This window comes from Schistocerca americana, chromosome 10, assembly GCF_021461395.2.
Source record: "Schistocerca americana isolate TAMUIC-IGC-003095 chromosome 10, iqSchAmer2.1, whole genome shotgun sequence".
Classification (NCBI taxonomy): Eukaryota; Metazoa; Arthropoda; class Insecta; order Orthoptera; family Acrididae; genus Schistocerca; species Schistocerca americana.
In genome coordinates, this window is record NC_060128.1 from 82,212,411 (window position 1) to 82,239,735 (window position 27,325).

The 27,325-nt window shown below is 44.8% G+C and overlaps 1 protein-coding gene across 1 annotated transcript in view; it reads right to left on the minus strand.

The window, feature by feature from the left end:
- The window catches only part of LOC124552251 (TBC1 domain family member 5), a 168,476-nt gene that overhangs the window by 5,006 nt on the left and 136,145 nt on the right, over positions 1-27,325 (minus strand). The window contains exon 13 of the mRNA XM_047126533.1: positions 12,556-12,708. Coding sequence (XP_046982489.1) covers positions 12,556-12,708 — 153 coding nt within the window. The remainder of the gene's footprint in view (positions 1-12,555; positions 12,709-27,325) is intronic.

The window sequence follows — 27,325 nt, forward strand, 5'->3', positions numbered from 1 at the left end:
ATTCTCCTGCACTATTGGTTCAGAGGCTAGCAACAGTCAGACTAGCGAATCGGCGTGCACGCACAGGCTACTGCTGACACCACACCACAAATGTCTGCGATGGGAATCGCCCCGGGACCGAGAAGTGAGGACTGCTAGTGGCATCGCATCGTGCTCAGCAATGCATTTCAATTCTGCACTACTGGCAGCTGTATGGGGAGAAGTTCTGTTCTTCCAGTACTCGTGCTTCGGAGAGGCACAGAGGCATTACTCCTGGCATCACGGTGTGAGGACCCGTTGGGTACGACTTCAGGTCACGGCTGGTAGTGACTTGAGGAACTCCGACAGCACAAGTGTACACAACGGACACCCCGCATCCTACGTATTACCTGTCGTATGACAGTATTGTGCTGCCATTTTTCAACGCGACAATACTCCTCCACAAACTGCACGTGTGTCTACGGACTGTCTGTGTCGTGCTGGGACCTCTTGTGGCCCACAATATCCAAAGCTATGTCTACCACAGAATACGTATAGAGGCAGCTCGGATGTCGACTACATCCCAGTGTCAGTAGTCGGGATATCGAGGCTCAGTTATGACAGTTGTGTACCAGCTTGCCTCAGGAGAGGATACAACAGCTCTACGACGATCTTCCCAAACAAATCGGTGTATGCAGCCAGGCCAGAGGGTGCAATTTCATACAGATAAGTGGGCCCAAGCTGTGTACCTCTATGTAAATTTGACTCGTTTTTGTGATCACTGAAATAACATCAAATATCCTCCCAACCTGTGAAGTTACATTTCATTCTCTCCTCCCTTTCTTATTTATTTCAAATTTCTTTGACACACAGTGTATATACGAGACACGATCAAAAAGTAACGGGAATTTTATAATTTGTGGGCTCTATAAAGCCGATTAAAAATAATTACCTCATTGGTACACTTGTTCCTGATGTATGTTTGCATTTCAGGTGTTTTGAATGTTTAGTTTATTGTTAACAGTCAAGAAGGTTATAATTGTTTTCAAGTGCTTGGCAGATTTTTACTTTTGAACAAGATGGATCAAGGAATATGCTTTAAATTTTTTTTTGAAAAATGGAAGAAGTGTAGCATCACATTCAAAATGCTGACTGTGGCTTTCGGCGAATCTACGATAAGTGTGACAAGAGATTACGAGTGGTGTAAACTTTTCAAAGAGGGTCGAGAAGACGCTGAAGATGTCGACTGTCCCAGATGCCCTAATACGCCGATTACTGACTACAATGTGGAAGAAGTATGGAAAATGGTTCTGGAAAATCATCAAATCACCATTACAGAGCTTGCTAATGATGTCAGCATATACTTTTGCCCATGCCAAGCAATTTTTCAGATGTTTTGGACATGAAATGTGTAGCAGCAAAGCTTGTTCCAAAACTGATGCTTTCTGACCAAAAACAATGTCACTTACATATCGCTCAGGGACTGCTGAATGAAGCTGACAACAATCCAGAACTTCAAAAGAAGATTATAACAGGTGATAAAACACAGACTTACAGGTACAACATTGAAACAGAAGACCAACCATCCCAATGGAAAATGACAGAGTAGCCAAGACTGGAGGGGGGAATTTCAAGTAGTGCAATCACATGTCACACCTGAAGGTGGTTCTCCGTTTTCTTCGATTACAATTTGATAGTGCATCACGAGTTCCTGCCTTATGGTTGTATGGTCAATAAGTGATACTACCTAGAAAGTACGCAATGTTTCCGTGAAGCAATCTGAAGATTCAACAGCTTAGATTGCGTAAAAATTTCTTTATTTACGACAACCTGTTTCAACAGACTTTGCTACCATCTTCAGGTCTTCAAAAATCATCTTGTTATGAAATGTGTCCATTTTACATGGGTCCAGTTTACATAAACAGATGTGTTACTGTGTAGTGTGTTTTTGAGATGCAACAAGCATTTGTGATGTGGACATAACCATTTGCACAAGGTGCTTTAGGTTTTTAAATACTTTACTTACAACAAACCTTTTATAATGTGCTGATTTTTAATACCTGATGATGACAGCAAAGTCTGTCGAAACCAGTTACCTTAAATAAAGAAATATTTATGTGATCTAGGCTGCTGAATGTTTTATTAAGAAGTACTTTTATCTAGAACTTTGGAAAGAGCTGTCAAAAAGCATTTCAGTGACATAACACGAGTTGATCTCAGTCAAACAGTACCTGTGCTGCCATCAGGAGTAGAAGAGTCCCACGAATGTCTGCCCTACAATACCAAATGTAAGCGAATACAAAACACAGGTGTGGTTCATGTGTTATAATATTATGACATTCATATCAAGTGTTCAGAATGTTGAGCTGCAGTGATATATGCTACAAAGCTATAAAGCAATTACAGGCAGACAATACCATACATGGACTTTCATCTGGAGTTATAGCAGGACAGGCCCGTGTTATATGGCATTTTGTGTCACTGGGAGTCGATTTTTTTGGTAGACATTGTGTTTTAAGAGTTGCTGCACACAAATGTCTAGAGATGTTATGTCTGGTGAGCACAAACGTCATTTTGTGTTTCCTAAATGATATTTCCAAATGCTGAATTGTTAGAAGGTCTGTAATGACCTGTCAGGAACGGGTGGGGCATCTGTAATGTTGGTTGCCTTATGTCCTGCAGCATGTCATTTAATAATTATAGTTCAATATCTGTCAGAAAGTCTAGATACTTGTAGTTATTTAGAGTTCCATAAATAGAAAACTGACCAATCATGTGAGTCTTGAAATGACCATACCACTAGTTAACATACCAAGGTCACTCGTTCACCTGCTACTCTTAGCCAGAGTGGATTTCCAAATCGACAAGTGTGGCATACAGCAAAGACTGATTTGTCAGTGGTTTGTAAACCAAGTGGAGGAAAACAAAATCTTTCACAAAAATGCTGTATCACTTTGCAGTTTTTGTAGACACTGTTCAGAGATCTGTTACCAATTTTGAATGTCAGTGTGATGAAGCTATCAACAGCACGAAATGTGGAAAGTATAAAATGTATTGGAATGTACGAGGGTGTGCTGAAAAGCAATGCATCCAAATTTTTGTTATATGAAAACCCTTGCAGCTTTTTAAATAAAACAAACTTTATTAACATTCTACATCTCTATACTTCACTTCTACATATTTATTTCTCAATAGGGTCATCTTGGCAAACAAATACATTTTTCCCAATGGGAGACCAGTTTGTTGATACCACCACTGTAGAGTGTTTGACTTTTGTGACAGAGCCACAACCTCACTCTGCTTGCACCACTGCACCACTATCAAAATGAAAGCTTTGTAGGTATTCTTTAAGTTTTGGAAACAGATGAAAATTGCACGGACCAAGTTTGCACTGTACGGAGGATGATCAGTGACAGTGAACCCAAGGTGTCGGCTCGAGGCAGACGTTGCAGTACTCGCGTGTGGTCTGGCGTTGTCTTGTTGAAGGACAGGGTGATCCATGTGGGACAAACGTTTTGAACTCGTGCTTTCTGTCTTCACCCCAGTATTGGCATTGTGTGTTGTTTCTACACACGGACATAGTTACATTACACACCACCATGTTACTACCATTTGGAGCCCTCTAGCGGTAGAGGGCTGATATACAGATCCTAAGAATACAGATGTAGAATTTTAATGAATCTACCATATTTACTCGAATCTAAGCCGCACTCGAGTCTAAGCCGCACCTGAAAAATGAGACTCGAAATCAAAGAAAAAAAAATTTCCCGAATCTAAGCCGCACCCGAAATTTGAGACTCGAAATTCGAGGGGAGAGAAAAGTTTTAGGCAGCACCTCCAAATCGAAACAAAGTTGGTCTATTGTAATATGAGACACAATTTAGGTAGAATAAATGACGATACAGCTACAGTAGTTTGGTTCGAGTCGTAAGCTTAGCAGTTAAGCTTTACCAGGTAGCCACTGCTATGCGTCAGGCGTGCTTCGTCTGGTTTGAATGGGTTGCTTATTTTTCTTTGATCTGATAAGTGCCGTTCTCTTTGTTATAGGTGTTTACGTCACTCTAGGCTGAAAATGCATTATTGTACTGTGTCACGTATTGCTTGTCGCATTCTGATAGTAAGTGTTTACGACCTGTCGCCACTCGCGGCATGGCTTGCTTACGTGTGTGCTACTGCCGCTTACAATAAAAAAAAGAAAGGAATTGTCTCATTAGTGAAACAATGGCAAGAGACTGCTATTTGTTGTTAATTTTACTGCTGCTTTCTTTGATAATGATCAACAAGAACCAACTAATAGACTGCGTATGATAGATGTTCTGAACGACAGTTTAGCTAAAATTTTTCTCCGTTTGAAAATCTTTGCAGACGCCTCTTTTGTACATTACATTCTGTACAGAAATTAGTCATCTTAGATTTAAAAATCTAGTCAATTGCTGTGCTTCATTTCTGATTGTATCACTATTAGGCATCAGAATAATACGAATATAAACATGACATGGTATGTATATTCTTCCGCACTTGCTGCTGTCTCACACTAGTTTTGTAGGTTATTAGGTAGACAGGATTTAAATGAGATAGCAGCAAACACGAAAGAATACATGGCAAAATGTTTATATCCGTATTATTCCTATGTTGAAGAAAATACTGCATGTGATTCGCAATTCATAAAAGTTCCTATTAGCAACCATCTCTTCTCACAGGTAGGAAAAAATTCAGAACGTAGAGTTGGCCATATTGACAAACATCCCAAATAGTCTTGCCAGTCGGATTTTTGTAGTACATTGAAATGCTGCTACATTCGAAGATGAACAACACGGAATTTGTATTTACTTCGTTGGATAATGTATGAAAATGCAGTGGTCGAAACTCGGGGCGGAGAAAAAAGCTCGTCTTACACCTTCTTTTTTAAAAAAATTTATTTACTGTCGCAGAAGTTTTGGCGCCAGTATTTATCTTTGTGCCCGCAAAGCATGCCTGTGTAGCGCTACATATATTCGACGGCAGAAGTTAGTTCTGGCGGCACCTACCAACATTTTTCAGAACTTCCATTTACTTTGCACTCGATTCTAAGCCGCAGGCGGTTTTTTGGATTACAAAAACCGGAAAAAAACTGCGGCTTAGATTCGAGTAAACACGGTATGTAAAAAATTCAGAGGGATTACTTTCCAGATTGCCCTCATATTATATGCAAAACATGCTTTTGGCTGACCCCGTTCACATATCCAAGCTTTCTTGTAGAGACACGTGGGTTGTTTGCATCATCACTGCTAATATGTTATTTTCATTTCTCTCATTAACTGGGGATGCTGGCTATGGGTAGAGTGCCAGGCTATAATGGATTGCAGCATTTTAGTTGAATGCGAAGCTCCAGCAGACACACATTAGAGACATTTGTTAACAACAGGGCAACATCAATCATGCCACAAAGCACAACTGTGACCAATCAGCAGGCCTGCATTATTACATTACATGCGAAAGGCTTGTCCACCAGAGAAGTTTCATGATGTGTGCACTGGAGTCCAAATGATCTGGTGCAGACATGGAATCAGTTCTGACTGACAGGTAATGTCGAGGAGTTACACTGCACAGACCGTTTACATTCAACAGGATAACCAATATCTACAACTTCCAAGTCAAAGGAACTGTAGGCCGAGTGCTCCATAACTGAATTTGGCATTTGAAGAGACTACAGAATTTTGTGTATAACATCAAATTGTTAGGAGATGAGTGAATGATGTGAATCACCATTTCATGTGAGCACTATGCCGTACACCACAACACCACAGACTATTACATAGGGCAAGAAGTCAGGCACAATGGGCACCCGAGTATTGGCATTGGGTGTTGTTTTACGGACGAAACTTTGATCTCTCTCTATCCTGATGATCACAGCCAAAATATTTGGAGACAATCTAGAAATATCGAATGCCTCAAGCAAGATGCAACAAGTAGACTGGGCAACAAGAATGGTGGTGGTGGTGGAATGAAATTATGGGGTGGCACAACTTGAGGACACCATAAACCTCACACGGTCATTAAGGGCAATCTCATTGTTGTACAGTAGAGGGAAGAGATTCTGCAATCAATAGTTGGACCGTCTCACCAACATTTTGGTGACAATTTTATCTTAATTGATGGTAACTTGCTTGCTCATCTTGCTTTTCTTGTGAACACATTCCTTAAGCATGCTAGGACCATCAAAACGGAGTGGCCTGCCTGTTCGCCAGACTCAAAACAAAAAGAATGTGTGAAGCTGATTCAAACAAGCTGCTTTCGGTCATTGCCATCGACCACGTACCCACACCTTATGCAGAAACACCATTGAAGAGCAGAACATTTGGACTGTGGTTAGCTTGCTCATCGATGGTGTGCCAATTCAGATTCAAGCCTTCGTCTGAGCCGGGAGATATTCCGCCATGTTCCGAAATTGCTCAGAAGTGCTGTGAATTGCCCCACCTCTTCCACCCTCCCCTCAATGGGAAACAGACAATTTTGTTGTTACACAAATATTTTATACCAGGTGTACCGGCATGAAATGAGCGTGTTTTTTATTTGTGTGTGTGAAAATGAAACACTAATTTTGAATTGAAAAGTAAAAACATTTTATTCAAAGTACTGACCATTGCTTACTATACATTTTGACCATCTTTCTGGCAATTTGTGGACACCACGCCAATAGAAGTGTTCATCTTTTGAAGCAAACCAATCAGACACCCAATTTTCGACTTCTTAGTAGGAATCAAAGTGTTCCTCAGCCAACGCGTGTCCCATTGATGAAAACAAATGGTAGTCGGAAGGGGCCAAGTCTGTTGAATATGGTGGATGGGGTAGCAGCTCCCAGCCAAGTGTTTTGACTGTATCCTGAACCAGTTTTGCTTTGTGTGCAGGTGCATTGTCGTGTAAAAAAATTACTTTGCCATGTCTTCTGGCCCATTCGGGACTTTTTTCGATCAATGCATAGTTCAAATTGATCATTTGCTGCCTGTACCGATTAGTATTCACAGTTTCACTGGGTTTTAGAAGCTCATGATACACCACACCTTTCTGATCCCACCAAACACAGAGCATTGTCTTTTTGTTGAATCGATCTGGTTTTGCAGTCGATGTTGATGGTTGTCCCAGATTAACCAATGACTTTTTCCATTTAGGATTCGTAAAATAAATCCATTTTTCATCGCCAGTAACAATTTGATGCAAAATTGATTTTCTTTCATGTCTTTCAAGCAAAATTTGACAAATGGTTTTTCGGTTTTCCATCTGTCTTTCATTCACTTCATGTGGCACCCATTTTCCACACTTTTGGATCTTTCCCATAGCTTTCAAACAGTCAGAAATTGTTTGTTGTGCAACATCTAGCATTCCTGCCATTTGCTTCTGACTTAGCCCTGCGCCTGCTATACGGACGTCTGAGTCACAGCTCTCGTACAGGATAAGTAATTTAAGTAGTAATAAACTGTTTTTAACACTTTAAACTAAGTTATTACGTTAATAATAGTGATCTTCAAGTTTACCATTAAAGGTGTTTGTCTTACTTGCGTATTTTCACAGTAATCACGTAAAGTTTGTTTTGTTTACATATCGCGGCCAGGCCGAACTTTTGAGCTTTCAGATTAAACTTCATACCGCAATTTTAAGTGCATTTACTGATAGTTTAGTGTGCTAAATACTTTTGCTGCCCCTTTATATCTGTAGAGTATCGTCATCTCTTAAGTAATTTCCAGTAATAAACTTCTGAACCACTGTTTACATTGTCGCGAGTAGGCCTAATTTTTCGTACACGTATTTTCATTGTTTTCCAGTAACTTTATTGTCTTTCTGTCACTAAAATCTATATGTACCACGAGTGTAAAGTGCCTGACGTGCCGTAGAATCGTTAGCTCCGGGGTCTGGTGTGATGGATGTAGTAACTTTTTTCATTGGGGCGACTGTAGTGGTGTGGGAATTGGGAAAATGAGCGAGACTCATCAGTGGTTCTGTAGGCTATGCAGTAGAGATAGAAAGATTTTGGAACAGGAGGGGAAAATTGCTGCCCTTCAGGCTGAGTTAGATGAGGCTAGGCGAGAACTGGGCAGGTTTAGGGGGGAGAAGGGTAAACAGGGGTGGGAAGTGGCAACAGGCATAAGGAACAGGCATAAGGAACAGGCCAAGAAATTCTTCTGACAGCTTTGTTATTAATGTAAAAAATAGGTTTGACCTGTTGCCTCAGTATGAAACTGATGAGCCTCTCACAGAAGTAGATGTAGACAGGGCTCAACAAGCTTTCAGCAGCAAATTGAATAAAATGTAGGGAAGTCTACAAAGAGAAAGAAAGTCTTGTTGCTAGGTAGTTCGCATGCTAGGGGTGTGGGCCAACTTCTGCAGGATGAATTAGGATCAGAATACCAGGTCACAAGTTTTTTCAAACCTAGTGCTGGACTGGGGCAGGTTACAGAGGATTTAGGTTCACTATGTAGAGGCTTTACTAAGGAAGATACTGTGGTTATTGTAGGTGGGCCGGGTAACAGTATTGACAGAGATCCGGGGTACAGCATAGAGTGTGACCTGGCATCAACATCGAGTCATACCAGTGTTGGGTTTGTGTCGGTTCTGGAGCACCAAGACCGACCTCATTTGAGTTCTTCTGTCAGGAGAGTTAATCTGGAGTTGGAACGGCTACTTGGATCTGGTGCAGGGTCACACATTGGTGTGGTTTCTGTTGATTCACTCTGTAGGTGGGACTATACTAGACATGGCCTACACCTCAACAAGAAAGGGAAGGGTAAACTGGCTGGGCTGATAGCAGGAAATTTAAAGGGGGGGAGGAACTACATCTCATGGTGGAGACTCTTTTTTAGTGTAACATCAGTGTCCAGTGGGAAACTCAGCCAGGCAAGTACTAAAGATGTTAAGAAAGTTCACGATACTCACAAAAGTAAAGTGAAAAATAATGTTAGTATATTTCATCAAAATATTGGGGGATTGAAGAATAAAATTGATGAGCTTCTGCTTTGTTTAAAAGATATAGAAACTGAGAATGTAATAGATGTACTATGCCTGTCTGAGCATCACATTGTCACTGATATGCAAAAGGTTAGCATCAATGGGTACAAATTAGCTGCACATGTAAGTAGAGATAATATGATGAGAGGAGGAGTCAAAAGCTTCCACAGCGTAAAAAATTTAGAAACAAAAAAATTTTGTGTAGAGCAACATATGGAAGCATGTGGCACGGAACTAAAGCTAAATGATGGCACTTTCATAATTGTAACAGTGTATAGGTCCCCCTCAGGGAATTTCCAGCTATTTCTAGAAAATTTGGATGCTTTGTTGTGCTATCTGTCAGACAGGGGGAAGCAAATTATCATTTGTGGGGATTTCAATGTTGATTCCCTGAAAGAGTGTAATAGGAAGAATGACCTTGTAGTATTACTCAGTTCTTTCAATTTGAGCTCCGTCATTGATTTTCCTACTCGGATAACAAAGAACAGCAGGACATTGATAGATAACTTTTTTATAGACCAAGATAAGTTTAAGGACATAAATGCTTATCCTGTTGAGAATGGTCTTTCAGATCATGGTGCACAGCTAGTTACAGTTCATGACATAGCTCCGTGCAGTATATCAAATCAGAATTTCAAAGCAGTGCATTCAATTAACAATATAAATATTGCAAACTTTAGGGAAAGCCTACAGCAGCTAGACTGGGATGAAGTGTATAAGGAACCCGATGCAAACTTGAAATATAACTTATTTCACGATACATTTTTAAGGGTATTTGAAAATTGTCTTCTCAAGAAAATAGTTAAACATAATTCCAAGAAAACATATAAAAAACCTTGGCTAACTAAAGGAATAAGAATATCTTGCAACCGTATAAGAGAACTGTATCTAACAGCAAGAGGAAGTACTGACCCCGAAATTGTTCAATATTATAAAAACTATTGTGCAGTACTAAGAAAATTTATTAAAAAGTCCAGAAGCATGTGTATCATGTCTGAGATCAGTAACTCTGATAATAAAATTAAAGCAATTTGGAATATTACTGAAAGGGAAACAAGGCAACCAAGAGCACAGGAAGACTTTAGTGCCATAAAACTGAATGACAAATGTACTAAAAAACAATCAGAAATTGAAAATATTTTCGATAATCATTTTTTAAATGTTATGGAGAAAATAGGATCTAGATCTTCACTAGAAGAGGCAAGGCTACTAATAGAAGAGGCCATACCTGTGCAGTTTGAAACAATTGTAATTCCACCAACCTCTCCCTCTGAAATCAGTAAAATAATAAACTCACTGGAAAGTAAAAGCTCTTACCGAATTGATGGCATTTCCAGCAAGGTACTTAAAGCTTGTTCCCCACAGATAAGTAGGATTCTCAGCCACGTATGTAATAGCTCTTTGGAGCAGGGTGTTTTCCCCGATAGACTGAAATATGCCATTGTAAAACCATTGCATAAAAAGGGGGATACGTCGGATGTCAACAACTACCGCCCAATCTCTCTTCTGACAGCTCTATCAAAAATTTTTGTGAAAGTAATGTAATCAAGAGTAGCCTCCCATATTTGTAAAAATAAAGTACTAACAAAATGTTAGTTTGGTTTTCAGAAAGGCTTTTCAACAGAAAATGCTATATACGCTTTCACTGATCAAATATTAAATGCTCTGAATAACCGGACATCACCCATTGGTATTTTTTGTGATCTCTCAAAGGCCTTTGATTGTGTAAATCATGGAATTCTTTTAGATAAGCTAAATCATTATGGTTTGAGGGGGGCAGTGCACAAATGGTTTAATTCATACTTAACTGGAAGAATGCAGAAAGTTGAAATAAGTGGTTCATGTAATGTTAAAACAACAGCTGATTCTTCAAACTGGGGGGCTATCAAGTACGGGGTCCCACAGGGTTCGGTTTTAAGTCCTTTACTGTTCTTGATATACATTAATGACTTACCATTCCACATTGATGAAGATGCAAAGTTAGTTCTTTTTGCTGATGATACAAGTATAGTAATAACATCCAAGAACCATGAACTAAGTGATGTAATTGTAAATGATGTTTTTCACAAAATTATTAAGTGGTTCTCAGCAAATGGACTCTCTTTAAATTTTGATAAAACACAGTATATACAGTTCCGTACAGTAAATGGCACAACTCCAATAATAAATATAGACTTTGAACAGAAGTCTGTAGCTAAGGTAGAATTTTCAAAAATTTTAGGTGTGTCCATTGATGAGAGGTTAAACTGGAAGCAACACATTGATGGTCTGCTGAAACGTCTGAGTTCAGCTACGTACGCTATTAGGGTTATTGCAAATTTTTGTGATAAGAATCTCAGTAAATTAGTCTACTATGCCTACTTTCATTCACTGCTTTCGTATGGCATCATATTCTGGGGTAATTCATCGTTGAGTAGAAAAGTATTCATTGCTCAAAAACGTGTAATCAGAATAATTGCTGGAGCCCACCCACGGCCATCCTGCAGACATCTATTTAAGGATCTAGGGATCCTCACAGTAACCTCACAGTATATACATTCACTTATGAAATTTGTTGTTAATAATCCAACCCAGTTCAAAAGTAATAGCAAAGTGAATAGCTATAACACCAGGAGAAAGGATGATCTTCACTATGCAGGGTTAAATCTGACTTTGGCACAGAAAGGGGTAAATCATGCTGCCACAAAGGTCTTTGGTTCACCTACCAAACAGCATCAAAAGCCTGACAGGTAGCCAACCAACATTTAAAAATAAATTAAAAGAATTTCTATATGACAACTCCTTCTACTCATTGGCTGAATTTTTAGATATAAATTAAGGGGAAAAAACAACTTAAACATTAGTGTCATGCAATATTTTGTGTAATGTAATATCTTGTACAGACATCTTTTATTAACCTGACACATTCCACATCATTACTAAGTGTCGTATTCATGATCTATGGAACAAGTATTAATCTAATCTAATCTCTAATCTCGAAGTATCATCTTCATCCAATATTGCTTGCAATTCGGCATCTTCGAACATTTTTGGTGGTCTTCCATATTCTTCATTTCTCCCATCAAAATCATTATTTCTTAACTGTCGAAACCATCTTTTGCACGTTCCTCCTGATAGAGCACGGTCACCGTATGCCTCGACAAGCGTTCGATGCGACTCTGCAGCACTTTTTTTCAAATGAAAACAAAAAAATTAATGCTTTCCGCAAATCATCACTTTCTGGTACAAAATTCGACATTGTTAACACGATGAAAACATATGATGATGTTTGTTCCATGACTTGATATATACTAAATATCTTTGACTGATGTCATACCAACCAAACAAAAAGAAATTAAAGCTCGTTCACAACAAATGTTCCCTATCGACACATTTGTATCTTAAAGCTCATTTCATACCGGTACACCTGGTATTGTACACGAATGTATTCAAAATATAGGGATGACGCAAAACTTTTGTTGGTGTGTGTATAAATGTTTTATTTTATTTTACGTCTTTAAAGAGAGGTGTAATGAAGCAACTATAACCATTAAACACCTACAAAGTATGTCGGAAAACTTGCTCCATTACCTGCTATAACAATAGATGTCACATACTGCAGGTGTGTAGAAGACTCACCTCGAGTATGCCGTTGAGTGCTTCGGCGACATCCGGGTGCTCGGTGGGTAGGATCGCCTTCTTGATGTCGGAGTGGTACTGCTCCAGCTTCAGCCGACACAGGGCCATGATGGAGCGTGCGTGGTGCAGCTCTGCGTACAGCAGCAGTGGGTCCTGCAAAGGAAATGAAAGCAAACCAATCACAGGCAAAGCACGTATAAAGGGGTCCAGGGAATAGCGTGCTACATCTGACATCTAGAGGAGCTCTGTACTCAGGTACCGAGTTTAGACACAAAGTGAGGCACTGAGCCACTGCTCGTATCCGACACGCAGTTGACACTAGCTCTGTGGACGACTTTGTTGTGTGCTTGTGCCATGCAGTGATTCCCTCATATTTGTATGGATTAGTACAAAATAGCAACAAAAGGTTATCCACAACTTGCACAGAAACCAGACTGCGGTTCTAACAAGAAGACCACGGGGCAATCAGATTTTTTTTTAAATATTTATGATATGTGAAGGAGTTCAGAACTCAAATCGCACTCTCTCAGAGCAGTTTCATGGAACTCAAATCTCAAGAAAATTGACTTTGAAGGTTTCTGTGTATCTTTAGCACCCTAAAGCACTGCCATTTCTTCAGTGGACCACATGGCTCTCCAGTAGAATGCTTGCCTGTCATGGGGGTGGCACAGCACTATTTCCCAGGCATGGTAAATTTTTAAACAACAGTGAATGTTCCATAAGAAGTAAACTAGATAGAAGACGAAAAAATTTTAATTCACAATATTTTTTATTTAAACAATCTTATAAAAGATTCATATCTGTAGAGAAAACAGGGTTCTTGTGTGCATACAGTATTAGGGATAAGAAGATGTCAGTGTTTCATAAATATTACAATTATATACGTGTTTAATTACTATTTATTTGATGAATTATCTATTTAAATGATGAAGGTATTTGAACTACAAAGAAAAATATGAAAAAAATAATGACAAACATGACTCGAACTATCGATTCAGCAATTACCAGTCTCGAGCACTACTGATTTTTTAAAAATATTTATGTAATTTCCAATTCACAGAAATGCTCCTAGAACATGCACCCTTCTTTAAAAACTTACCTTGGCCGGGAATCGAACCCAGACCCCCTACATGGTAGGTGAGTCACAACACTCACTATCACTGTCAGAAAACAGACTACACTTTAAGTTATTAGAGTCACTCAGGAAAGTTCAAAGACGACTGCTGTGGAATTTTTTGAGTGTCACATAGATCTGCTGTGAAGGACTGATATTTAAGTTCTGAATGTCACGTACCATAAATATAAAAAATTACAAAAGCACAAATTCTGTGTAGTGTCCTTGTGACAGTGAAAGAACTAGAGAGTGAGGCACTGATTGGAAATGGACTGAGGAGGATTCACAGCCTCTCTGTTTTGCTAATCAATCTGTACATTGGGCAAACAGTAAAAGAAATTAAGAGAAATTTGGAAAGGGAATTAAAATTCAGGGAGACAGAACCGAAATGTCATTGACAAACATTAAGGTATTAATTTTGTCAGACAGAACAAAGGAGTTGGAATATCAGTTGAACAGAATGGAGTGTCTTAACAAGCGGTTGTAAGCCGAATATCAACAAAAGTAAAACTAAGGTAATGAACCATCCTCAAACTAAATCAGGCGATGCTGACACAATCTTACAAGGTTTGGGCTGCAAAATAACTATCGATGGCTGAAACAGAGATGATATAGAATGCTGACTGACAAAGCAAAAAAAAGCTGTTCTGAAAAAGAGAAATACTTTAAGATACAATATAAATTTAGCTCTTAGCACATGTTCTTGAAGGTATTCATCTGGAGTGCATCCCTGCATGGAAGTGAAACTTCAATAATAACAGACAAGAAGATAAGACAGCAGTCTGAAATGTGGTGGCAGCGAAGAATGCTGAAAATTAGATGGGTAGATCGAGCAACTGATGAGAAGGTACTGAATCAAATTGAAGAAAAGGAAACCTATGAACAACTTGACTTAAAGGAGGGATCAACTGATAAGACACAGACTGAGACATCAAGCAATTGTCAATTTGGTGATGGAGGGAAGTGTGGGGGTAAAGATTGTGAAGGGTTTAAAGGCTTGAATACAATAGCAAGCAAGTTACATCACATTTTAACACACCATCAACAATGAGGTCATTAGAGACAGCAATGGGGAAGGAAATGGGCCATTCCCTCTCAAACAAACATTCACAGTATTTGCCTTAAGCGATTTAGGGAAGTCGTGGTAAACATAATCTGGATGGCCAGATGGGAAAATGAACTGCCAATCTCCTGAACATCATTTGCGTGCCTTAAACCACTGGTCCACCTCGTTCAGTGGCTTTAATACAGGAGACAGGCTCAAGTGGATGTAATTTGCAACAGTTATGCAGAAATGAAAGAGCTTGTACAGGATGAACTACTCTTTGGAATGAAGACCACAGTAAAAATATCAACAACGTTGTCGTCAACAACAACAACAACAACAACAACAACAACAACCACCTGTCGAACAGGTGGATCTGCATCACAATGCTTTGGATTTAGTACGAGTTACTAGCCAACAGCCCTGTACACAGGTGCTCTGTGCTACAGCTCTGCTATTGCAAGGATGCTGAGGTGAAGCGAAGTGTGCACAAAAATACCTGTTCTCACACGGAGGCACAGATGTCATGCAAACAGCTGTAGCTGCGTAAGTCAAGTTATGCGAACTACGATTTCGAGTATTTTCCTGGTAAATACACGTACATAGCCACCTCACCTAATATGTAGTAAACAAAGTGAAAGCATTCTACGACCTCAGAAGTAAAAAACACATGACAAACTCAATGAGGTGAGTAAAAGCAGCAGATTGCCTCACAGGTAAAGAGAGCATCTATATTACTAAATTGGTAACCTGTGGCACTATCCCATTGTAGAATGTTTATCTGACAGCTTCCACGGGCGACAAGAATTTGATTTTCAGTGATTTATACAGTTACTGACAAAATTGAAAAAAAAAAAAATAAATAAATAAATAAAATAAAATAAATTGAAATGCTGTCACCATCTACTCAATAACAGCTATTGTCTTATGTTAAAGAACTAATAGAATAAATCAAGTATTACAGTTAGGAACTGTGCATACCCCTTGAGGCAATGTTACCCATGGCAAACATATTACCCAGACTGCATTCATCCAGTATTTGAAAATGAGAGCACTTAACTACTTCCACCAAACTTTGCACATACAGTAGGGTGTCGATTATCCAATGTAATTGGGAGAAATCATTCTGTCAAATCCTACTATCCATCTAGGCACTCTTTTGTGAGGTGTAAGCAATAAGACGATCACAGACATATTTACGTGTTTCAAACTATGCAGTTTATATAAAAAAAAAAAAAGCTAAAGATGCTGTTAACTTCCCAAACGAAAAAGCGATGGTATGTTGACAGAAACAATGAAAAACACACAAACACACACACAAATTTCAAGCTTTTGCAACCCAAGGTTGCTTCATCAGGAAAGAGGCAAGGAGAGGGAAAAACGTCTTTCCCTCTCCTTGCCTCTTTCCTGATGAAGCAACCTCGGGTTGCAAAAGCTTGAAATTTGTGTGTGTGTTTGTGTGTTTTTGACTGTGTCTATCAACATACCATCGATTTCTCGTTTGGTAAGTTAACAGCATCTTTGTTTTTAATATATACTTTCCCACGTGGAACGTTTCCCTTTATTATATTCAAACTATGCAGTTTCTTACTTATACCAAAGATGAGCATAGGCAATCGGTGGCTACCAGAAGCATTAGCAGAAATAAGATCTTCCCTTATTTTAGAACATGGTACTGCTAATTCACAATGTGAAGCAAGATTTTTTCTTGACAAAGATTCTCAATCGAGCCCAGTTTTGTCAGTATTGTAAACATTTTCAGGAACATTGTCTTTTTTCCTTCAATGAATCCCTTAGTTTGATTTTGAAAGAACCAGCTGGTGAAGAAGAATCAGCAGACAGTTTTTATCCTTGTATCTTAAATCCGTTAATGAAATTTCATGACAAAGCATTTTAACCAGCCTAAACTAACTTTAAAATTCGATGGTGCTCAAGATTTTCATTAAAGTGAATCGCCTTTCCAAACAGAATGGGAACAGATGTAGGTTCTCCTTGTGATTTTTTTGTGCAAACCACTTATAAAGAGCATCTTCATGATCTGTGTTCATGACAAGTTTCATAGTTTTTGTGATTCCATTGATAGGATCAATCTTAGATGTAAAACTAGTGAGGCTTATCTTTTGTTTTTATATTTCCAGTTACTGGCTTATCAACCTTGTATCCACTAGATAACTTGGTTTCAGATTCCTCTTCCTCTAACCTTCCATTAATCTCATATTTACCTCTCATAGAAAGGACATCACATCCACATTTAGGCATTTTGTATCACAAATTTACTTTATGCAGCAAAGTTGTCACGAGTGATTTTAACAGAGTGCAAATGGTTACTAATACTTAAGATCTTTTCCACCCATCCTGAAGTGGTATTCTCTTACCCACTAAACCTCCATAACATCCTAGTCCATCTCTACACCACAGGGATACTATCCCTATGGAAGACACACGTACAAGACCTGCCCAATCCATCCACCTAACTCTTTGTACTCTACTCTTGCCATGGGCACATGTGAAAGACGCCATACCATATACCAGTTCTGCTGCAATCATTGCACACCTATTTATATTGGTATGACTACCAACCAGCTGTCCACCAACACGATCGGCCAATGCCAAACTGCGGCCAAGACGAAAGCAGACCACCCTGTAGCACAACATAAAATGCTCGATTTCAATGGCTGCTCCAACAACAGTTTTTCTGAACTGCGCAGAAGGAAGTTACCCTTGAAACACATTCCCCACTCTAAAAATTATCGCAGGCACCACCTATGGTAACATACTGTCCCCACACCCTTCACCCAACAGTTGCCACCCCCTCTGTCCTGTCACCTCCACCCTATTCTCTCCTGCGACCCTCTTTGTGTGCTGCCCTCTGCTAGTGCACCCAACCTTCTTTCCCCTTTCCTATTTCTCTCCTTTTTCACTCCTGTGCAAAAACCGAAAAAGAAGATTTCCTGCTATAGAACAATTGAACTGATAAGAAATAAGGTGGTTCTGCACAGAATAGATGAAGGAAACAATGTATGAAAAACAATGACAAGAAGAAGGTACCAGATGATGGAATATTTATTAAGACATTGAGGAATAATGTGGATGGTACAACTAGACACACCCACAGAGAGCAAATTGTAGGGAAAAACAGCTACTGGAATAAATGCAACTAAGCAAGGACACTCGGTGTGAATGTTCTCTGAAATGAAAAGAGAGGGCATATTTCTCACACTTCACTTCATATCATGCAATTTTTCTCATGATTATGAATTTACTGCCACTGTGTCCAATGGTATTGTTTCACAATGGTAGCAAGGTAATATTTTTGTCAAAATTTGCTAGCAGCAGATTAACACGTTTGCTAATGGCTTAGGAAAGAGCGATAAATCTATTAAATGGAAATTTCTGTTTAAGTGCTGCAAATTTCAAAAGCTTGAAGTTTGTGTTCTGTACTTACGCAATACTGACAGCTAATTTAACACACATAAGCACACACTGACAGAGAGAGAAGCTTGTAAGCACCAAAAGAACTCTTTCGAACAATCTCAAAAGCATCTCAAATTTATTGTCAATGCAAAGAAACTGAAATTCAAATAATGAGCATATGTGCATCTTTGGAAAAAAAGAAAGAAAAAACTGACATATTCAAGGAAAAAAGATAGGTTCAAGAAATACTGCTCCATTCCTTTAACTGGTTACTGTTTTGGCACAATGCGTGTTCTCATTTCTGGTAGAATTTCGACTGGAGGAAGCAGTCCCTTTATTATTTTTATTCTCTAACTGTACATCCTCATTTAACACCCCCCCCCCAGATGCTACCAGATGGTCTTCCATTCATATAAATAATGTGACAACGTCTGGTGCTGTATATCAGTTCCAGACATATTAGCATCATATTTTACAATATTGTAGGCATAAAAATCTGTCCACTGAGACTCCATTGCTCACACAAACACGTGTTCACAGCTAGGTTGAATAATATACCTGTGGATGTGCATGCTTATAAGTGTCTGTAGTACTGGCTCATCAGACAGGGAAATGCTTATAAGAATTAGCAGCGCGTGGCTTGTGGCTCGTGTCGACTCTTTTCTGTGTCAGCCATAGTGAATGTTTTACACTATGTGCTGGAACAGCCTGAAACCTCACTTTTCACAGGCAACACACTTACTGAGTGAGCTATCTGGGGAAGACTCAACAGCCTTCCCACACAGCTTTACTTCCACCAGCATATCTTCTACTTTCCGAACTTCACAGCAAAATACTATAAAGGAAAGGATATTATTGTGAAATGGCTTAGCCACAGCCTACGGAGTTGTTCCCAGAATGAATCTCTCACCATATAACCACTTTAAACTCATTGCTAATTAATACTGCATGTGGGACCGGGATTCAAACACAGAACCTTGCCTTTCATGGCAATGCTCTTACTGACTAAGCTACCCAGGAATGGTACGAGAACTGCCTGCAAAAGGCGGGGTTTCGAGTTTGAATCCTGGTCCTACACATAGTTTTACTCTGTCTGGAGGACACTGAAAGAAGGTAAGATGTGAGGATAGGTTGAGAGTCATACATGGATACTCTGTTGCTAAGAAAATTGCCTCAAAAAGAAATGGTCTGGACTCAACTCCCAGTGCAGCACATAGTTTCAATTTATTAGCAAGTTTCAATGAATGAACTTCAGTTCTAAATTGGATTGCCTATTAAATTGTTCAAAACTGAACCAAGTACACTCATAGATTGGAGCATATGTTTTCAATTGCTTCCTAAGATGGAAACAATTATAACAGAAATGGAAAACATCTTTATACATATCCAACACATACAAAGGGTGACAGGAAAAAAATGTGCGAACTACAACTGAGAAAGCGTAACAAATTCTGTATCCAGATTACATCGAAAAATTATAAAGGCAAGATTTGAACAGCAGATTGTGGGTGAAGAGTAACAGAATGGGTTCCATGACAGAAAATCATGCACAGACAATATGCTTTGCCTAAAACAGCTCAATGAATGGAAAAAAAGACTAAACAGGAATTTAGAGATCTGTATGGTTTTCACTGATCTTAAGAAAACCTGTGGCAGAATTTCCCTCAGTAAATTGCAGACTGCAGTGTTAGAGTATAAAATGAGCTGTTAGTACTTTCAATCTGTTAGAGTTTTATATAATGGCACACATTGTAGAATTAAAGTAGTAGTAGTAGTAGTAGTAGTAGTAGTAGTAGTAGTGTGAATAATGATAAGCTACTTACTTTCCATTTTGCTGAAGACCAAGTGATTATGGAGATGATGAGGTATTTGGTTATTAGACAAACGGATCAACACCCACGTTAGGTTTTGAGGTACTACGGTCTCCGAGGTCTCTCAAACATTAGAGTGTCGTTCACCAAGATGGATCATATACAGAACAGCACTGGCCAAGACAGACAAGCAACCAAACATGTAAATGGGATTTCCTCGAGCACAGAGATTCGTTCCGAAGCCAAGATTAGGATATTTAAAACTATTGAAAAAAGTGTAGCCAAGTATGTAAATATCTGAATGAATTAAGAGGAACTTACTGCCAATGGAGCTGGGATTTTGGAGGTGCTGTTGCAGGTTAACACTACGGGACAAAATTCAAAATGAAGATACTCATAAGAGAATGTACCTCAGGACCACTTTAATGAAGCAAAATGACAGATGATATGGGCATATATGCCACTTGAGTGATGACAAACAAATAACTTGGTTAAAGGGAGTCAGGAGCACTATGCCAGAAAATAATTTGCAGGTGGAAGACTGGGGAGATAGTATGCAAGGAACTATATTGTTGTATTAAATTGGTCATCCCCCTCTTTAAGGAATCTTAAAATAGGGCACACACAGCTACAGAGTGAAAAATTCATTCTGGTAACACTTTTCCATTCTTTGCATAACTGACACATCCCATATCTGTTTTTATTGGTTGGACTGCAGTTTCTTTTCACTTCTTCTGCTGCTTCTTCCTACTGGCAAACTGCTGTACATTGTGTACATTTCTGCAGAAGGCTCAGCCCTAGGCAACATTTCACTTCCAACTTTCAGGAAGTATTCAAGGTAAGTGCATACAGAGCAAATACCATGCATTGGAACTTACAATACATATTTTAGCATAGAGTGCCAAAAGCTCCTCAGAAGTTGAGAAACGAGACACATTGGCATCTTCTTTGCTGTACCATTACAGTGTGAACTTTCCAGCAGCAATTCTCTACCATCAAAACCCCACACAATGAGTCAAACTTTGTCCCAAAAGCTGCTATAGTGTCTTCAAGGAACCAAGGAAGGCGAGAGAAAAACAGCAAGGCTACTGAATACTGATTACTTGTTCTGGTTACAAGGAGACCCAAATATGAGCTTAGCTATCATGTTATTTAGCTTGAGCAAGCTAAACAAAACCTACACCTGGAGATACCGCACATCATTCCTGATGAACACGAGCATCTAAGGAGGAGTCTGGAAACGCACAAGACAGGCACTTGAAGGCTGGAGTTTTAAATCAGTTTCCTGGGTTTGATTTTGGGCCTGCACACACATTTAGCATGTCTAGAAGTTTTGTAAAAGTTTTAGTATGGAAATTGCTTCAGTTAAACATGAAATTTTTCTTTTCCTTGAAAATAAAAAAAATCCTCAACATAATATTCACCAAGATTATCACACTTGAGATTGCAAGTATAATGTGCATGAAGTTTAATAGAAGAAACTGATGGCGTGACAGATGCAATACCGATTGGCAACAGAGAAGAAGTGACTGAGGAAGAACATTTCAGAAATATGTTTGAAAGGTTGGCAGACAATCCAGTGTCATCAAACAATTGCAGATAAAGACATGGAACCACCATTACACAGCAGCGACAAAACCAGGAAGAGAGGACAGGAGGCCATAAGGAAGGGAGGAGGGGGCATAGGGGAGGAGAAATGGGCGAAGTGGGGGATGTGCAAGTGGAGGGTGGGACAGGGGGGGCCTAGGGGGGTAGTGGGGGGGGGCCAAGGGGGGTACAGAGAGTTGGGGGGGGTACAGAGGGTTGGGGGGTAAGAGGGTTGGGGGGGGGTACAGAGGGTTGGGGAGGGGTACAGATGGTTGGGGGGTGGGGGTACAGAGGGTTGGGGGGGGGTACAGAGGGTTGCGGGGGGGTACAGAGGGTTGGGGGGGGTACAGAGGGTTGGGGGGGGGTACAGAGGGTTGGGGGGGGGTACAGAGGGTTGGGGGGGGTACAGAGGGTTGGGGGGAGGGTACAAAGGTGTGGGAGGGTACAGAGGTGTGGGGGGGGGGGGTACAGAGGTGTGTTGTGGGGGATACAGAGGTGTGTTGTGGAGGGTACAGAGGTGTGTTGTGGAGGGTACAGAGGTGGTGTTGTGGAGGGTACAGAGGTGTGTTGTGGCGGGGTACAGAGGTGTGGGGGGGGGTACAGAGGTGTGTGGGGGGGTACAGAGGTGTGGGGGGGTACAGAGGTGTGGGAGAGTACAGAGGTGTGGGAGAGTACAGAGGTGTGGGAGAGTACAGAGGTGTGGGAGAGTACAGAGGTGTGGGGGGGGGGGGGTACAGAGGTGTGGGAGAGTACAGAGGTGTGGGGGGGGGGGGTACAGAGGTGTGGGAGAGTACAGAAGTGTGGAGGGGGGGTACAGAGGTGTGGGGGGGGGGTTCAGAGGTGTGGGGGGGGGGGTACAGAGGTGTGGGGGGGGGGGTACAGAGGTGCAGGCGGTACAGAGGTATGTGTGGGTACAAAGGTATGTGTGGGTACAAAGGTATGTGTGGGTACAAAGGTATGTGTGGGGGTACAGAGGTGTGTGTGGGGGTACAGAGGTGTGTGGGTGGGTACAGAGGTGTGTGGGTGGGTACAGAGGTGTGTGTGGGGGGGGGGGGGTACAGAGGTGTGGGAGGTGTGGGAGTGGGATGGATAGGTGTGAGGGGGATTGAGAGGTGTGTGAGGGGGATTGAGAGGTGTGTGAGGGATGGAGAGGCAGGGGTTGGGAAGAGGGGTTGGGGAGTAGCGGAAGGTTGTGAATGGAGATGGTTGCAGTGGAGGGTGAAGGGCCGGGGAGAGAAGGAGGGAGGTGTGGGAGTGAGGGAGGAGGCAGAGAGGTGCGGGGGGGAGAGGGAGGGGGCAGAGAGGTGGGGTGGAGAGAGGGAGGGGGCAGAGAGGTGGGGTGGAGAGAGGGAGGGGGGCAGAGAGGTGGGGTGGAGAGAGGGATGGGGCAGAGAGGTGGGGGGGGAGAGAGGGACATGGGGGGGGTGAGAGGGAGGTGGGGGGGAGAGACGGAGGTGGGGGGAGAGAGGGAGGTGGGGGGGAGAGACGGAGGTGGGGGGGGAGAGACGGAGGTGGGGGGGAGAGACGGAGGTGGGGGGGGAGAGACGGAGGTGGGGGGGGGAGAGACGGAGGTGGGGGGGAGAGACGCGGTGGGGGGGGGGAGAGACGCGGTGGGGGGGGGGGGATAGACGGAGGTGGGGGGGGAGAGATGCGGTGGGGGGGGAGAGATGCGGTGGGGGGGGGAGAGACAGAGGTGGGGGGGGAGAGACAGAGGTGGGGGGGGGAGAGACAGAGGTGGGGGGGGAGAGACAGAGGTGGGGGGGGAGAGACAGAGGTGGGGGGAGAGACGGAGGTGGGGGCGAGAGACGGAGGTGGGGGCGAGAGACGGAGGTGGGGGGGAGAGACGGAGGTGGGGGGGGAGTGACGGAGGTGGGGGGGAGAGACGGAGGTGGGGGGGGAGTGACGGAGGTGGGGGGGAGTGACGGAGGTGGGGGGGAGAGACGGAGGTGGGGGGGAGAGACGGAGGTGGGGGGGAGAGACGGAGGTGGGGGGGGAGAGACGGAGGTGGGGGGGAGAGACGGAGGTGGGGGGGAGAGACGGAGGTGGGGGGGAGAGACGGAGGTGGGGGGGGAGACACAGAGATGGCGAGGGAGAGAGGGTGGTGGGGGGGTACATAGGGTTGGTGGGGTACAGAGGGTTGGGGGGGGTACAGAGGGTTGGGGGGGGGGTACAGAGGGTTGGGGGGGGGGTACGTAGGGTTGGGGGGGGTACAGAGGGTTGGGGGGGGGGGTACAGAGGGTTGGGGGGGGGGTACAGAGGGTTGGGGGGGTACAGAGGGTTGGGGGGGGGGGTACAGAGGGTAGGGGGGTACAGAGGGTTGGGGGGGGGTACAGAGGGTTGGTGGGGTACAGAGGGTTGGGGGGTGGTACAGAGGGTTGGGGGGGGGTACAAGGAGTTGGGGGGGGGGTACAGAGGGTTGGGGGGGTACAGAGTGTTGCGGGGGGTACAGAGGGTTGCGGGGGTACAGAGGGTTGCGGGGGTACAGAGGGTTGCGGGGGTACAGAGGGTTGGGGGGGGGTACAGAGGGTTGCGGGGGTACAGAGGGTTGGGGGGGGTACAGAGGGTTGGGGGGGTACAGAGGGTTGGGGGGGTACAGAGCGTTGGGGGGGGTACAGAGGGTTGGGGGGGTACAGAGGGTTGGGGGGTACAGAGGGTTGGGGGGGAGAGTACAAAGGTGTGGTGTGGGGGGTACAGAGGTGTGGGGGGGGGGTACAGAGGTGTGTTGTGGAGGGTACAGAGGTATGTTGTGGAGGGTACAGAGGTGTGTTGTGGCGGGGTACAGAGGTGTGGGGGGGGGGGTACAGAGGTGTGGCAGAGTACAGAGGTGTGGGAGAGTACAGAGGTGTGGGAGAGTACAGAGGTGTGGGAGAGTACAGAGGTGTGGGAGAGTACAGAGGTGTGGGATAGTACAGAGGTGTGGGAGAGTACAGAGGTGTGGGAGAGTACAGAGGTGTGGGGGGGGGGGGGGGTACAGAGGTGTGGGAGAGTACAGAAGTGTGGAGGGGGGTACAGAGGTGTGGGGGGGGGGTACAGAGGTGTGGGGCGGGGGGGTACAGAGGTGCAGGCGGTACAGAGGTATGTGTGGGTACAGTGGTATGTGTGGGGGTACAGAGGGTGTGTGTGGGGGTACAGAGGTGTGTGGGTGGGTACAGAGATGTGTGTGTGGGGGGGGGGGGGGGGGTACAGAGGTGTGGGAGGTGTGGGGGTGGGATGGATAGGTGTGACGGGGATTGAGAGGTGTGTGAGGGATGGAGAGGCACGGGTTGGGAAGAGGGGTTGGGGAGTAGCGGAAGGTTGTGAATGGAGATGGTTCCAGTGGAGGGTGAAGGGCCGGGGAGAGAAGGAGGGAGGTGTGGGAGTGAGGGAGGAGGCAGAGAGGTGCGGGGGGAGAGGGAGGGGGCAGAGAGGTTGGGTGGAGAGAGGGATGGGGCAGAGAGGTGGGGGGGGGAGAGGGAGGTGGGGGGGGGGGGGAGACGGAGGTGGGGGGGGAGAGACGGAGGTGGGGGGGAGAGACGGAGGTGGGGGGGAGCGACGGAGGTGTGGGTGGAGAGACGGAGGTGGGGGGGAGGAGGGACGGAGGTGGGGGGGGGAGAGACGCGGTGGGGGGGGGAGAGACGGAAATGGGGGGGAGAGACGCGGTGGGGGGGGGAGAGACGGAGGTGGGGGGGAGAGACGGAGGTGGGGGGGGAGACACAGAGATGGCGGGGGAGAGAGGGAGGTCGGGGGGAGAGACGGAGGTGGGGGAGAGAGGGACGGAGGTGGGGGAGAGAGAGGGACGTGGGTGGGGGGAGAGAGAGGGACGTGGGTGGGAGAGAGAGGGACGTGGGGTGGGGGAGAGAGAGGGACGTGGGTGGGGGAGAGGGGGGACGTGAGAGGGAGGTGGGTGGGGCAGAGAGGGAGGTGGGTGGAGGGAGAGAGGGAGGTGGGTGGAGGGAGAGAGGGAGGTGGGTGGAGGGAGAGAGGGAGGTGGGTGGAGGGAGAGAGGGAGGTGGGTGGAGGGAGAGAGGGAGGTGGGAGGTGGGTGGAGGGAGAGAGGGAGGTGGGTGGTGGGAGAGAGGGAGGTGGGTGGAGGGAGAGAGGGAGGTGGGTGGAGGGAGAGAGGGAGGTGGGTGGAGGGAGAGAGGGAGGTGGGTGGAGGGAGAGAGGGAGGTGGGTGGAGGGAGAGAGGGAGGTGGGTGGAGGGAGAGAGGGAGGTGGGTGGAGGGAGAGAGGGAGGTGGGTGGAGGGAGAGAGGGATGTGGGTGGAGGGAGAGAGGGAGGTGGGTGGGAGGGAGAGAGGGAGGTGGGTGGGAGGGAGAGAGGGAGGTGGGTGGGAGGGAGAGAGGGAGGTGGGTGGGAGGGAGAGAGGGAGGTGGGTGAGAGGGAGAGAGGGAGGTGGGTGAGAGGGAGAGAGGGAGGTGGGTGAGAGGGAGAGAGGGAGGTGGTGATAGGGAGAGAGGGAGGTGGTGAGAGGGAGAGAGGGAGGTGGTGAGAGGGAGAGAGGGAGAGAGGGAGGTGGTGAGAGGGAGAGAGGGAGGTGGTGAGAGGGAGAGAGGGAGAGAGGGAGGTGGTGAGAGGGTGAGAGGGAGAGAGGGAGGTGGTGAGAGGGAGAGAGGGAGGTGGTGAGAGGGAGAGAGGGAGGTGGTGAGAGGGAGAGAGGGAGGTGGTGAGAGGGAGAGAGGGAGGTGGTGAGAGGGAGAGAGGGAGGTGGTGAGAGGGAGAGAGGGAGGTGGTGAGAGGGAGAGAGGGAGGTGGTGAGAGGGAGAGAGGGAGGTGGTGAGAGGGAGAGAGGGAGGTGGTGAGAGGGAGAGAGGGAGGTGGTGAGAGGGAGAGAGGGAGGTGGTGAGAGGGAGAGAGGGAGGTGGTGAGAGGGAGAGAGGGAGGTGGTGAGAGGGAGAGAGGGAGGTGGTGAGAGGGAGAGAGGGAGGTGGTGAGAGGGAGAGAGGGAGGTGGTGAGAGGGAGAGAGGGAGGTGGTGAGAGGGAGAGAGGGAGGTGGTGAGAGAGAGAGAGGGAGGTGGTGAGAGGGAGAGAGGGAGGTGGTGAGAGGGAGAGAGGGAGGTGGTGAGAGGGAGAGAGGGAGGTGGTGAGAGGGAGAGAGGGGGGGTGGTGAGAGGGAGAGAGGGGGGTGGTGAGAGGGAGAGAGGGAGGTGGTGAGAGGGAGAGAGGGAGGTGGTGAGAGGGAGAGAGGGAGGTGGTGAGAGGGAGAGAGGGAGGTGGTGAGAGGGAGAGAGGGAGGTGGTGAGAGGGTGAGAGGGAGGTGGTGAGAGGGAGAGAGGGAGGTGGTGAGAGGGAGAGAGGGAGGTGGTGAGAGGGAGAGAGGTAGGTGGTGAGAGGGAGAGAGGTAGGTGGTGAGAGGGAGAGAGGTAGGTGGTGAGAGGGAGAGAGGTAGGTGGCGAGAGGGAGAGAGGGAGGTGGCGAGAGGGAGAGAGGGAGGTGGCGAGAGGGAGAGAGGGAGGTGGCGAGAGGGAGAGAGGGAGGTGGCGAGAGGGAGAGAGGGAGGTGGCGAGAGGGAGAGAGGGAGGTGGCGAGAGGGAGAGAGGGAGGTGGCGAGAGGGAGAGAGGGAGGTGGCGAGAGGGGAGAGAGGGAGGTGGCGAGAGGGAGAGAGGGAGGTGGCGAGAGGGAGAGAGGGAGGTGGCGAGAGGGAGAGAGGGAGGTGGCGAGAGGGAGAGAGGGAGGTGGCGAGAGGGAGAGAGGGAGGTGGCGAGAGGGAGAGAGGGAGGTGGCGAGAGGGAGAGAGGGAGGTGGCGAGAGGGAGAGAGGGAGGTGGCGAGAGGGAGAGAGGGAGGTGGCGAGAGGGAGAGAGGGAGGTGGCGAGAGG